Source organism: Dermochelys coriacea, chromosome 13, assembly GCF_009764565.3.
Source record: "Dermochelys coriacea isolate rDerCor1 chromosome 13, rDerCor1.pri.v4, whole genome shotgun sequence".
Lineage (NCBI taxonomy): Eukaryota > Metazoa > Chordata > Testudines > Dermochelyidae > Dermochelys > Dermochelys coriacea.
Genome location: NC_050080.1, coordinates 35,783,193 through 35,797,737, shown reverse-complemented (window position 1 = coordinate 35,797,737; position 14,545 = coordinate 35,783,193). Strand labels below are relative to the sequence as shown.

Genomic DNA, 14,545 nt, shown 5'->3' with positions numbered 1-14,545 from the left:
AAACCATGTTTTATTTTATCCTAATTGTTCACCTTTATGTCCTTAATTACTTTCTGTTCAAAATTTATTCTAAGACCTTACATAAAACTAAGGTCAAACTAGGAAGCCAGCAGTTTCCTGGATCACTTTTTTGCCCTGTCTTAAAAATAGGAACTATATTAGCAATATCCTGCCACTACCCCTAAGCTCTTCATTGGACTTAAAGATTAAGTATTTGTTTAGGTATCAGACCATGCCTAGATTACTTTTGATCTCCATCCCATCCTCAGTTCTTAGTGGTCCCACTTCTTTCCTTATTTTCTTCTTCTTTATATGGCTATAGAACCTTTTACTATTGGTTTTAATTACTTTTGCAGGGTACAACTCTGCTTGGCTTTTCGCAGTTCTCACTTTAGCCCTAATTTTCTGACCTCCAAGAGGTAGGCTTCCTCGCTGATTCCTCCTATCTTCCATTCCTTGTAGGCTTTCTGCTTTCTCTTAATCACCTGTTTGAGATGCTTCCTCATCCAACTTGATCTTCAACCCTTCCCTAAAATTTTTCCCCCCTTGCTTAGGATGTAGCTTCAGATGCGTTCTTCAACTTTGACTTAAAGTAACTCCAAGCCTCTTCCAGATTCAGATCCTTCAGTTCTTCAGTCCAGTCCCCTTCCCTAACTCATACCCTTACTTTTTGAAAGATTTGCCTTTGGAAATCAAGGACTCTAGTTGCGGATATATTTTTGTTTATCCTCCCATTTAGTTTAAACTGAATTAGCTCATGATCATTCAAACCAAGGTTGTCCCCTACAACCAGTTCTTCTATACAGTCCTCATGACTCATCAATCCCAAATCTAAAATGGCATCACCTCTTGTTGGTTTGGCAACTATTTGATGAATAAATCTGTCTTCTTTGACAGCCAGGAAAATCTGGGCCCAACAATTATTAGTAGCACTTGTCCTCCGATCAACAATTGGGAAGCTAAAGTTCTTCTTCGAGAGCTTGTTCATGTCCATTCTAACCAGGTGTGTGCATACCAGCCAGAAGTATTTCCCTTAGCACCTTCCGTAGGGTCAGCCTGGGCATCCCGTGGAGTTGTGCCTTCATAGAATCATAGAATATCAGGTTTGGAAGGGCCCTCAGGAGGTCATCTAATCCAACCCCCTGCTCAAAGCAGGACCAATCCCCAACTAAATCATCCCAGACAGGGCTTTGTCAAGCCTGACCTTAAAAACTTCGAAGGAAGGAGATTCTACCACCTCCCTAAGTAATGCATTCCAGTGTATCATCACTCTCCTAGTGAAAAAGTTTTTCCTAATATGCAACCCTAAACCTCCCCCACTGCACCTTGAGACCTTTGCTCCTTCTTCTCTCATCCGCTCCCACTGAACAGTGTAGATCCATCCTCTTTGGTACCCCCTTTCAGGTAGTTGAAAGCAGCTATCAAATACCCCTCATTCTTCTCTTCCATAGACTAAACAATCCCAGTTCCCTCAACCTCTCCTCATAAGTTATGTGTTCCAGTCGCCTAATAATTTTTTTGCCCCCGCTGGATGTTTTCCAATTTTTCCACATCCTTCTTGTAGTGTGGGGCCCAAAACTGGACACAGTACTCCAGATGAGGCCTCACCAATGTCGAATAGAGGGGAACGATCACGTCCCTCGACCTGCTGGCAATGCCCCTACTTATACAGCCCAAAATGCCATTGGCCTTCTTGGCAAAAAGGGCACACTGACTCATATCCAGCTTCTCGTCCACTGTAACCCCTAGGTTCTTTTCTGCAGAACTGCTGCCGAGCCATTCAGTCCCTAGTCTGTAGCGGTGTATGGGATTCTTCCCTCCTAAGTGCAGGACTCTGCACTTGTCCTTGTTGAACCTCATCAGATTTCTTTTGGCCCAATCCTCTAATTTGTCTAGGGCCCTCAGTATCCTATCCCTACCCTCCAGCATATCTATCTCTCCTCCCAGTTCAATGGCATCTGAAAACTTGCTGAGAGTGCAATCCACACCATCCTCCAGATCGTTTATGAAGATATTGAACAAAACCGGCCCCAAGACCGACCCTTGGGGCACTCCACTTGATACCAGCTGCCAAATAGACATGGAGCCATTGACCCGCTGATCCCGACAATCTAGCCAACTTTATAGTCCATTCATCCAACCCATACTTCTTTAACTTGCTGGCAAGAATACTGTGGGAGACCGTGTCAAAAGCTTTGCTAAAGTCAAGGAACAACACGTCCACTGCTTTCCCCTCATCCACAAAGCCAGTCATCTCGTCATAGAAGGCAATCAGATCAGTCATGGTGCCCAATATAGTGCCCCGTCGAATCCCCACCCCCCCCAGTTCCTTCTTACCGCTGGTGACCGCTAGTTGGAACTTTTCTCGCCGTTGTGGCAAGTGCTTTGGCAGTCTTCTGTAGTTTTTTGAACATACAGTGTAAATATTTCTTTAGTTAGTTAGTAGTTAGATACAGTTGTAGTAGTTTAGTTTTGTTTGGAGGGGTTCTGTCCCAATGTTTCCCCACCTCTGGGCTATGCCCAGGTCTCCAGGATTTAAGCTCTGAGGACTATGGCAAATTTATGCCCAAGAGTGACCCTCACTCTTCCTGTCTTCAGTGCCTCGGAGAGAGTCACCAGAAAGAAAGGTGCAGGATCTGTAAGGGTTTACGACCCAGAACCCTTAAAGACCAGGAGCATAGACTTAAAATCCTGCTAATGGAGGCCGTGCTATGACCACACTCTAATCCCGGATCTGCCAAATCTTCGCTGAGTACCTCTTCATCCGTGCACAGTGCTCTGGCATCCACAGTGTGTGAACCGGTGCCGACTAAGGACCCTAAGGCCCCTTGGCACAGTCACGGCTTGGGTCATAAGAAGCCATCCTTGGTGTGGCATGGCTCTGAATCCCCGGCGCCGTTAAAGAAGAAGGGGCTGGAGAGTGGTCGTTCCCCCCCACCAAACCTAAAGGGTCGGTGGCATCCACGAGTGCCTCGGGACTGACTGCCTTCTCCCTACAGCCCTCCAGAATCTCGTCCATTCCTGCCCTCGCTGGAGTCCAGTCGAGTCCGAACCCCTCATGGTCCCTGGATCGCCAAGGCAACCACTTCCAGCTCCCATCAAGGCCAAAGGCATTTGAGGTGACCAAGGACCTGCTGCACTTCCCGGTGCTGACCTCCCCACAGAGGAGGGACAAGTCGCCAGTGACTGCGAGTGACCTCACTTCCAATCCAGGGTTAAAATAGCACTGAGATTCACCAATTTCCATCCCCGGTGCACCTCTCCCCAGCATGGCCAGTACATGTAAGGAGCCGCACTGATCCCCGGCCTCTTGGCACCGGTCGCCGGCGGCCCAGGGCACAGCTCCTTTGTGTTCCTCCTACTTGGAAGCCTCAGAGTTGAAGGTGGACTCCTATCACTCCAGCAGGTCCAGGAGCAGGAGGTCCAGGTCGCTCTGGAGTCATCAGCCCTACCCAGCAGTAGCAGCCATCATCCCAATGGCCCTTTTAGACACCCTGAACGTATCACCAGAGCCAGGGTCAGGTCCAAGGTCCCAGTCAGCATCAGTGTCTTCAGCATCCTTTGTTCCACCGTAAGCAACACTGGCACCACCTACCAAAGTGCTGGCCACACTGTTACAAACAACAACTCCAGCACTGACCTTTCCATCAACAGCACCGCCGACAGCTGCAGCTCCAAGACTGCCAGCCTCAACGAGGTCAGCACCGCCGGATTTAGCATGGGCCAGTGGCCCTGGCACCACATCCCATCGAATACCACATGCCGACCACAGACCCAAGGGGGCATTGAAGGCAATGAGCAAGGTCCTCAGCCAGTTCTCTCCTCATCATATAAAGCGGTCACAGGAGTATCGGTGGCTCCAGCTCTGGAGGATAATCGGGTTCTCCAGCAGCTCCTGCACCAGACTGCCCAAAGCCTGGTCATACAGGCAGAGGAGGTGGTGGAGGAGTCAGACCCAGTTGTGGACATCCTCCCAGTCCTCAGGTCCATCATGGGTAGCCCTGCCACTGATAAAGACAGTAGTAAATACAGGGGCAAAGCATCAAGGGATTCTATTCCCGGTATTTCCTAATACCAAAAACCAAGGGTGGCCTCAGACGCATCCTGGACCTGTGGCAGCTCAACAAGTTTGTAAAGAAACTCAAGTTCCACATAGTCTCGCTGACTTCCATTATCCCCTCATTGGATCCATGAGACTGGTATGCCACCCTCGACCTGAAGGACGCATATTTCCACGTACCAAAAATTCCTCCTCACAGATGTTACCTCAGATTTGTGGTGAACAACAGCCACTATCAGTTTACCGTCCTCCCTTTTGGCCTGTCAGCAGCACCTTGCGTTTTCACCAAATGCATGGGAGTCGTCATGGCATTCCTGTGCAAGCACCGGATTCAGGTTTTCCCATACCTGGACGACAGGCTGATCAAAGGCCACTCCAGATCCCAAATGGATGATCAGGTCAGCTTCATAAGAAGGACCTTCCTCGAACTAGGTCTCCTTCTCAGCGAGGCCAAATCCACTCTGTCCCCAGTGTAGAGAATAGAGTTTATAGGTGCCAGTACTGGACTTGACCAAGGCCAGTGCATACCTCCCAGAAACCAGGTTTCAGTCTCTAGGGAACATCGTACGGGGCCTCAGGCAGTTCCCAACAACTACAGCAAGGAAAGCTGTGTGCACCTATGTAGTACAACATGCTAGACTCAGACTTTGCCCACTTCAGTCATGGTTGGCATCAGTTTATCGACCAGCCCAGGATGCTCTGGACAGCATCGTAACCTTGCCCCACCCTGTACTGGACTCCCTCCTGTGGTGGCTCAACCCACAGGTGGTTTGTGTGTGAGTACTTTTCACCAGCCCCCAGCTATTCCTTTCATTAGTAACAGATGCCTCAGATCTGGCCTGGGGGGCTCATTAGGGAGACCTCAGGACTCAGGGCCTCTGAACTCAGGCAGACCTTGCTCAGCATATCAATGTCAGAGAGGTGAGAGCAGTGCACCTGGTGTGCCAGGTTTTCAAAGCCCACATAACAGGCAGATGTATATCACTCCTCATGGACAATATCATGATGATGTTTTATGTCAACAAACAGGATGGTGCACGCTCCTCTCCCCTGTGCTGGGAAGCCCTCACACTGTGGGACTTCTGTTTAGAGCACTCGATACACCTGCAGGCTTCATACCTCTCCTGTGTACAAAACGAGCTGGCGGACAGTCTCCGCCGAACTTTTAACGGCCACAAGTTGTCCCTCGGGGCAGATGTGGTGAGCTCAATTTTCCATTTCCTCAGATAGACCTGTTCATCGCACATGGCAACAGGATGTGTCAACTATTTTTCTCCTTCATGAATCACAGCCCATGTTCCATCATGGATGCCTTCCTTTTCCAGTGGGGGGACCATCTGCTCTACACATTCCCACTGATACCGCTGGTCCACAAGGTGCTCCTGAAGGTCCACAGGAATCGGGACTGGGTCATATTGATAGCTCCAGCATAGCCACACCAGCACTGGTTCACGTCGCTCCTGGAAATGTCCATGGCAACCCCACTCACCTTAGCAGGTCCCAGACCTGATCACACAGGATCACAGAGAGTCATTCCACCTCACAGCTTGGATGCTCCATGGCTAAATGCCATGGAACTGTCCTGTTCTGATCAAGTCAGACAAGTTCTCCTTGGCAGTAGAAAGCCCTCTACAAAGGCAATGTACCTTGCCAAATGAAGGAGGTTCTCTCTCTGGTTGGAGCAACACCATCAGTCGCCGACCCTTTCATACTGAACTATCTCCTCTATCTTAAACAACAGGCTTTGTTCTTCTCATCAGTAAAGGTCCACTTGGCCATCATCTCCGCCTTCCATCTGAGTGCAGATGGCTTCTCGGACTTTGCAAACCCCATGGTTAGCCGTTTCCTCAAAGGCCTCACCAGGCTTTACCCGCAAACTCATCAGCCTGTCCCAGTTTGGGACTTTAAGCTGGTTCTCACCAGACTTTACGGGTCCTCCATTTGAGCCACTGGTGATGTACTCTCTGCTTTCTCTCTCTTACAAGGTGGCATTCCTGGTGGCTATAACCTCATCTAGGAGAGTGTCAGAGCTCAGAGCACTTACATCTGAGCCCCCTTACACAGTATTTCATAAGGACAAGATTAAGCTCAGACCACACCCAGATTTTCTCCCTAAAGTTGTCTCCCAGTGTCACATGAGCCAGGACATCTTCCTCCCAGTGTTTTATCCTAAGCCACATTCCTGCAACAAGGAGCATAGACTTCACTCATTGGATGTCTGCAGAGCACTGGCCTGCTATATAGAGAGAACTAAGCCATTCTGAAAGTCCATGCAGTTATTCATAGAGGTGGTGGACAGGATGAAGGGCCTCTGCATCTCATCCCAGCACATCTCGTCGTGGATCACATCATACATTTGGGAATCTTATGGCCTGGTACAGGTGCTAGCTCCACCGCTCACTCCACCAGGGCTCAGGCCTCCTCGCTACATTCCTGGTGCAGGGCCCCCACGCAGGAGATCTGCAAAGCGGCAACATGGTCCTTAATACACACATTTATGATGCACTTTTTGATCATACAACAGATCCGAAACGATGCAGCCTTTGGCAAGCCATGCTCTAATCAGTGGATGACTCCTGAACTTTGGCTTGTGAGTCACCTGGTTGGAATGGACATGAACAAGCACACGAAGAAAAAAAATGATTATTCAACTTCTAGTAACTGTTATTCTTCAAGATGTATTGTTCATGTCCATTCCAATACCCACCCTCCTACCCCTCTGTCCGAGTAGCCAGCAAGAAGGAACTTAGGGGTGGGGGGGTCGTCAGGGTGCTATATTGGAGGCCAGGAAGGTGTGACTCCCAGGGGATGTCCAGGCCAACCCTACAGATGCTGCTAAGGAAAATCTTCCAACTGGCCTGCACGTGGCGTGCATACACCTGGTTGGAATGGACATAAACACCACATCTTGAAGAACAACAATTACGAATAGGTGAGTAATTCTTTTTTCCCATAACCACACAATTCCTAGTAGTATTTTTTTTATTAAAACCATTAAAAAGATCTCTCCACATTCAGATCATATCCTTGAGGTCTGCAGCACACCCCAAGCACTATTCTAGGGATACCTCTAGTAGCTTTCTTCTCCGAAGTGATTTTGATCCAAACAAACTCTATCTTATCTACATCATCACTTCTAATTTCTTTACAGTCTACCTTATCATTCGTATGCAATGCTACTCCACCACCTTTGCCTTTATTTCTGTCTTTCCTGAACAGCACATGCCCTTCAATATCTCTACTTCAATCATGACTACTATTCCACCATGTTTCTGTTATTCCTATAATATCTGGCTTCACTTCATGCACCAGTAGTTCTAGTTCCTCCATTTTTTTACCCAGGCTCCTTGCACTGGTGTAGTAATTATTATAGTGTAGTAGTTATTGCTGCTTGGCTTCGCCCGTTTGGGTACAGTCATTCTACTGCCAGTATCACCTGTCTTACTGGTATCAGCACTATCCTTCCTCTTAAAGTCCATTCTCCTACCCTCTGTTGTTCCTTTCTCCATTTCTGTATCCTTTCTCACTTGATTTTCCTCCATCTCAAGGTTAAAATATGGTGTGGAGATTACATGAGCATGTCCCAACCATCTCCTCTAAGTTTCTAGTTTAAAGCTCTTTTAATCAGTTGTGCCAAACTCCATCCCAGAATGGTCCCTTTTGATCTTAAATCTAAGAATAGATGACAGCCAGGTGACAGTTGGGTGGGGAATTTTATTCAAAAAGTCTCAAAGTAAAGAAGTTTCTCTGGTATGAGAGAATATAAAACCAGATCTCAGTTTGCAGTTGGAACCCTTATGGAATCAAATTATGGAAATCTGCTTAATTTCATGGTACACCCAAATCTTTCGATGCTCATTACTTTTTCACTGTCACACGATACAGCTCATGGAGAAAGGAGAAGGAGAAAACCAAACAGCCGTCACAGAATTCATCCTCCTCGGGTTTGGGGATCTCCCTGAACTGCCGACCCTTCTCTTCCTGGTCTTCCTAGTGATCTACATTGTGACCGTGGCTGGCAACCTCCTCATTATTGCTCTAGTTATGATTGATCAACACCTTCACACTCCCATGTACTTCTTCCTGGGGAACTTGTCCTTTTTGGAGACCTGCTACACCTCCACCATCCTGCCTAGGTTGCTGGACAGTCTCCTGACTGGGGATAGAACCATTTCTGTTGGGGGCTGCAAGACACAGTTTTTTTTCTTTTGTTTTCTAGCAACTACAGAGTGTTATCTCCTGGCAGCAATGTCTTATGATCGGTATTTAGCCATATGCAAACCATTGCACTATGGATCCCGTATGAATGGCAGGCTGTGCCTGCAGCTAGCAGTGGGGTGTTGGATAAGTGGATTTATACCTTGTACAATAATGATGTCTTTTATGTCAGAATTAATTTTCTGTGGCCCCAATGAAATGGTCCACTTTTTTTGTGATTTCACTCCAATGCTAAAGCTCTCCTGCAGTGACACCAGCCTCATCACATTGGTTCTTTATATATTTTCCTTCCTAGATGCAGTTTTCCCATTTCTATTAACCCTGACATCCTATGTTTGTATCATCAGCACTATCCTGAAAATTCCTTCCACCACTGGGAGGCAAAAGGCCTTTTCCACCTGCTCCTCTCACCTCATCATTGTAGCACTTTTCTATGGGACCATCATGATTGTCTACATGCTACCGAAATCCAACACACTGAGAGCCCTGAACAAAGTGTTGTCAGTCATCTACACTGTTCTGACTCCTCTGACTAATCTGCTCATCTACAGCCTGAGAAACAGAGAGGTCAAGGATGCCCTGAGAAATGCTGTCAGGAAATGTATGGCCCTCATAAAGAATTCATATTAGTTGAACGAAACAAGGATCAATCAATCTGATTTCAGTTGTGAAAGAAGGAGGTTCTAAGTGGGCCCTGATACAGAAATACAACATACAAGAGCTATGTGTGTGTGTGCACAAGATTTTTACTTTTCATCAAAACAACTGAAACTTGAAAAATGAAAAAGTTTTGCTTTTTGGCAACTGACATCTGAAAACCTTCAGATGGAAAGTGTTAAAAAAAAGAGTCATGCACTGTTGTTGTGGCTATGTTGGTCCCAGGATATTACAAAGACAAGGCGGGTAAGAAAACACTATTCTTTCTCCTGGTGAGAGACACAAACTTTCAAGGTTACAGTATAATTCTTCTTCAGGTCTGGGAAATGTACTCAGTGTGTCACAAGTTGGAATAGTTTGTTTAGCATAAGTAGTTAGCACATATTTCAAGGGACTGATATGAAGTGATCGCTTTGCCTTTTATCATTTTTTCAGTCAGTTCATTTGAGAACACAGTGATTGTCTGGTTTCACCCACATAGCTGTTGTCCAGGCATTTGATTCACTGCATGAGGTACAGCATATGTTGTGATAGGCACCTGTAGGACCCATGGGTCTTGAAAGGTGTGCTGAGGGGAGTGTTGCTCATCGTGAAAGTAGAGATATGTCTGCAGGTTTTGCATCTGTTGTTCTGGCAGGGTCTGATGCCACTTTGAGTTGGTGTGTCCTGATCTGTGGGAAACTTGCTTCTGATGATGATCTTGGAAAGGCTGGGGGGTTGTTGAAAGCCAGAAGTGAGGGTTAGGGAAAGATTTATTTCACGATGTGATCTTGTAATGGTCCCTCGCTCTCCTGTGAGGAGGGAGGCCACTTAGTCCGGTCCCATCTGGTCAGGACCAGAGTCCGCAGGACAGTTAAGAGCCCACAATAGGGCTGGGCAATCAATACTCACAGTTGGGTTTTAGCCTGGGTTTGGGTGGCTCAAGGTCCCAGCTCTTATACAGAGTCCATAACTGCGTTGCGGGCCTGGGCTTTAGGAGGCTCAGGCAGCCAGCAACAAACAGTCTACAGGAGACTGATAACAAGGGTCCTTCTCCAGAGCAGGAGCTTCTCAGGGAAGTGTAGGGAGTTGGCCATCTGGGATCCAGCCACAACACGCCAACTGAGCCACAGCTAGCTGCCCCGGGCTACTTCCTGCCTCCCCGGGGGTTGATATCTGTGGCATCAAGGCCTCTTCTGGTTCTTTGGGATACACCGCGGCAGGCACTCCGGGCCAGTCCTCATTGGCATCTCGGGATCAGGACCAGCCAGGTATAGGTTCCCCTCTAGGAGGCTGCAGAACAGGCAGAGCCGCCTTCTCCTCCGCAGGTTCTGCCCCAGCTGTGCTGCAGGGCCTGCCTTTTATACTTCCAGCCATGCTCCGGTACTTCCGGTGAGGAGGAAGGGGCGATCTAGGCTCCACCGTACAAGGGCAGTGTAATTGACCCTCAGTTTCCCATGGGGAGGGAGCCCCCTCGCCTCACTACAGAGACTGGTCAGTCTGCTCCAGCTGCTCTGCTGGCTGGAGCTCTCCCTCCCTGGACTGCTGCTGCTACTGCTGAGTGTGGGGGGGCATTGCCAGCACGCCCCTCCCCCGCCTCTGGAGACAGAAGCAAGGACCCCGCCACCACCACCTATGGGTCCCTCCTGCTTGGCCAGCTCACTGCTGCTTGCTGCTGTGTTGGAGCCACTGCTGCCGTTAAGAAGGAGGAAGAGGAGGATTCCTGCTGCAGGACATTGTGGAGGGGCTTTGTTCACAAAGGGAATGACTTTTAACATCTCTGCTCCTGGGGTGGTGGTGACTTTCATAGCTGTTGTGGGGAGCAAGGGGGAGAAGCACGGAGCCCTTCCCTTCATCCGTCTGCTCCCCCCTACCACCACCCCCACTGCCAACACCACCCCGCATACCAACTAGACCCACTCTTCACCCCTTGATGTGGCTGTTTGTTCTCCCCCTTTCACCACCTGGGACTGTTTGCAGCAGTGAGCAGTGACGACTGAGTTACAGAAGCGCACGTGTGCACACGCGCCTCCCCACCTTGGACTTATCCTCCCCCCAGCTGCATTTGGCTGGTGGGCCCCCCTCCCTGCTGTGCCCCCCAGCCTCCCTGTGTTAGTTTGCCCCTTCTCCCATGCAGCCTGCCCCACCCGCCACTTCCTTTGACCCTCTGGGAGTTTCCCTTACTGTTAGTTTGCCTGTCCCGCCCCAGCCCTTTGGTGTTTGCCCCGCCCCAAACTTTGGGTTTTGGTTTGGTTACCCTCCTGTGATTTGCCTGGCCCTACTTTTTCCCATGCCCTCCCTTGCTCCCCCCAGCTCAGACCCTCTTCCCTGCCCCCTCCATCAGTACTTGTGCCCCCTTTCAGTCTCCTTCCCCCACTATTCACAGCCTTCCTGATGGTATTGTAGTTCCTCCCCTTCCTAGTGCAGTCAGAGGAGCCAGTATCCCTACCTTGTAACTGTGCCACATTTTTGCCCCTACGTCGCCGCTGGTGCCCTCCTCCTCTGCCTGCAGCCTAGAAGGGAGGAGTGGTTGCTTCTTTTCTTTACCCTGGTGCCTCCTGTAGTCCCCCGCACTGATTTCCTCCTTACCTGAATACAGCCTAGCAGGGAAGAGTGATTACCCTGTTCCCCATCCACCCACCCCTCCCACTGGACCCTCCTCCTGTTCCTGCTCCTACCTTTGCTCCTGCTGACCCTATAGTCCCCACTTTGCCACTGTCCTTGCCCACCTCTGCGGCTGACTTCTAGGTCACCACTGGTCCAGACTCCACCACTGCCATGGTCCCCCTTCCACTGGAAAAAGGGCCATAGGAACAAGAAGGGCAAAGGCCCTGCCCAGAAAGCAAAATGTCCTGCGGGTGCCACTGTGCTCCCCACCGTGGCCCCGACACTTGCCATGACCCCTCCATCCCCTCCACCACCTCTGGGGGCGCTCCATCTCAGGCTCCTAGAGCGAACACCCAGGTGGCTGATGCCCATCCATGCACCACTGCACCATTCGCCCCAACTGCCACCTCCGGTACCATCCCTGGTGGCTGGGGTCCTTTCCCCTTGCTGACCAGGAGGCATGGTGTCCGCTGTCTTGTGGTGCCTTCCTTGCCCCACGTCGAAACTTACTTGCGGGTGTTGGCGAGGATGGTGGGGCCCACAGCCATCATGGTGGCCTCCCAAAGGAATGGAAAAGTTATGTTCTCCCTAGTGTCAGAGGCCACCGCTTAGCAGGTGGTGTAGAAGGGCCTGGATGGGGGAGGGAGGTGTTTATCCCCCTAGAACTCCTGGAGGACCTGGGCATGTGGGTGGTGTTGACCTCCGTCCCACCCTTCCTCCCCAATGCTGCCTTCTTGCCTACCCTCTCCACTATGGAGAAGCCCATCTTGATCATCAGCCCTCTCCTGCTGGGCTGTAAGGACCCTGCCCTCCGTCACATTCTATCCTTCCGCTGGCAGGTGCAAATCCAACTGCGGCCGGCAGCACGTGACGGGGTGTAGCTCCAGGGGTCCTTGGTGCCTTACCAGGGGGCCCGTTACCTGGTTCACTATACAACTGGGGAGTATATAGACGAGCAGTGGGGCACGTCTGGAGGGACTGCCCTCTTTATCTTTGTAAAGGTACCTTTACCTATGTATGGGTGGAAGACAATCAATTGTGTCACTACTGGTTGGACTTTATTACTGTATTTATTTGTCATGTTTCAATCTGGCAAGGGCCTATACCTCTGGCATTTGGCTGGCCCGGTTCTCAGATCACCACTTGGTGACTGTTGTAACAGGCTGGATCACAGAAACTCCCTTGGGGCTGCCAACTGATGTGCCAAGGCTACTTCTGCCCCTGCCTTCCCAGCCAGCTTGGGACTCCAGAGCCCTGCCTGGCTGTGCCAGACATGCTTGCCTTCCACAAACACAGATCCAGCTCTGAACCACGTCCCACAAACTGTAAGATTAACTGAAAGCAGCTTAAGAAGTGTTCTTGTCTTTAACACTCAGATGCCCAACTCCAAATGGGGTCCAAACCCCAAATAAATCCGTTTTACCCTGTATAAAGCTTATACAGGTTAAACTCATAAATTGTTTGCCCTCTATAACACTGACAGAGAAATATGCACAGCTGTTTACCCCCCACTCCAACCCCAGGGATTAATAGATACTCTGGGTTAAATAATAAGTAAAATGTGATTTTAATGAATACAGAAAGCAGGATTTAAGTGGTTCCAAGTAGTAACAGACAGAACAAAGTGAATTACCAAGCAAAGTAAAATAGAACATGCAAGTCTATGCCTAAAAGAGTAAGGAAACTGAATACAGATAAAAACCTCATCCTCAGAGGTGTTCCAATAAGCTTCCTTTACAGACTAGACTCCTTCTAGTCTGGGTGCAGCAGTCACTCACACCCCTGTAGTTACTGTCCTTTGTTCCAGTTTCTTTCAGGTATCCTTTGGGGGGTGGAGAGGCTATCTCTTGAGCCATCTGAAGATAAAATGGAGGGGTCTCCCAGGGGTTTAAATAGACTTTCTCTTGTGGGTGGACACCCCTCCATCCCCCGTGTACAATCCCAGCTCCAGACAGAGTTTTGGCATCACATGGACAAGCACATGTCCATGCATGACTGAGTTCCTTACCAGCCAAGCCACATTCCTGGAAAAACTCAGATGTGGATTAGCATCTCCAGGTTCATTGTTGGCTTAAGTGTTTCTTGATTGGGCACTTACTGAGAATAGTTTTTTCTCAGGAAGCTGAGCAACTGCTTCACTGAGGCTATTTAAAATTAAGCAAGTACATAGCCAATATTCATAACTTTGAATACAGAAATGACACATGCATACTAATAGGATATTCAGTAGATCATAACCTTTACAGAGATATGCTACATGGCATACATAACATAAAACATAATCCCATTATGTCATATTCCCATAAAGCATTATGGGGTGCAATGTCACAACTGTGATGACCTCTCTCATCTTGGAGAGGCTGGGGCTGGCCTATCGGCATTTTAATAACAGTTTGCTGGAGTATGTGGGCTTTGTGACATACTTCCGGGAGTTCTGGCTGGCCTGGCGGGGGCAGTGGCATGCTTTTCCCTCGACAAGGCAGTGGTGAGATGTGGGGAAAGTGCGTGCAAGGCTCTTCCGCCGTTACTACACCCAGGGTGTCAGCTGGCGGAGGGATTCAGTGATAGGGCAGTTGGAGTGGGAGGTATTAGAGCTAGAGAGGCAGCTGGCCTCCAGCCCTGAGGATCCACCCATCTGCGCAGTATACTGGGAGAAGCAGGAGGAGCTTCGGGCCTTCCTTCGATCCCGCATCCCTCTCCTTTGTGAGATGGTTCATGGCTCCCACTTCTTCTATGCTCTCGAGAAAAAGAGAAGCCAAAAAGCTTGTCACCTGCCTCCTGGCAGAGGATGGCGCCCCCCTCATGGACCTGGAGGAGATGCGTGGAAGAGCCAGGGACTTCTATGCCAGCCTTTTCTCCCTGGATCTGACCAACGCCGAAGCATGCCTGGTGCTCTGCACCAAACTCCCAACAGTCAGTGCAGGTGACTGAGACCAGCTGGAGTTGCCTCTCTCTCTGGCTGAGCTCTTGGAAGCCCTCCGTCTTATGCTCACCAACAAATCTCTAGGCATGGATGGGCTGACT

The 14,545-nt window shown here is 49.4% G+C and overlaps 1 protein-coding gene across 1 annotated transcript; it reads left to right on the top strand.

The window, feature by feature from the left end:
- The first annotated feature begins 4,365 nt into the window (after positions 1-4,365).
- On the top strand, positions 4,366-14,452 carry LOC119841603 (olfactory receptor 1M1-like). The gene is made up of 6 exons (XM_043496163.1): positions 4,366-4,458; positions 5,802-5,894; positions 7,946-8,219; positions 8,505-8,879; positions 10,243-10,306; positions 14,266-14,452. The coding sequence occupies exons 1-6, from the start codon at positions 4,366-4,368 to the stop codon at positions 14,450-14,452; spliced, it is 1,086 nt and encodes a 361-aa protein (XP_043352098.1).
- Positions 14,453-14,545: the final 93 nt, after the last annotated feature.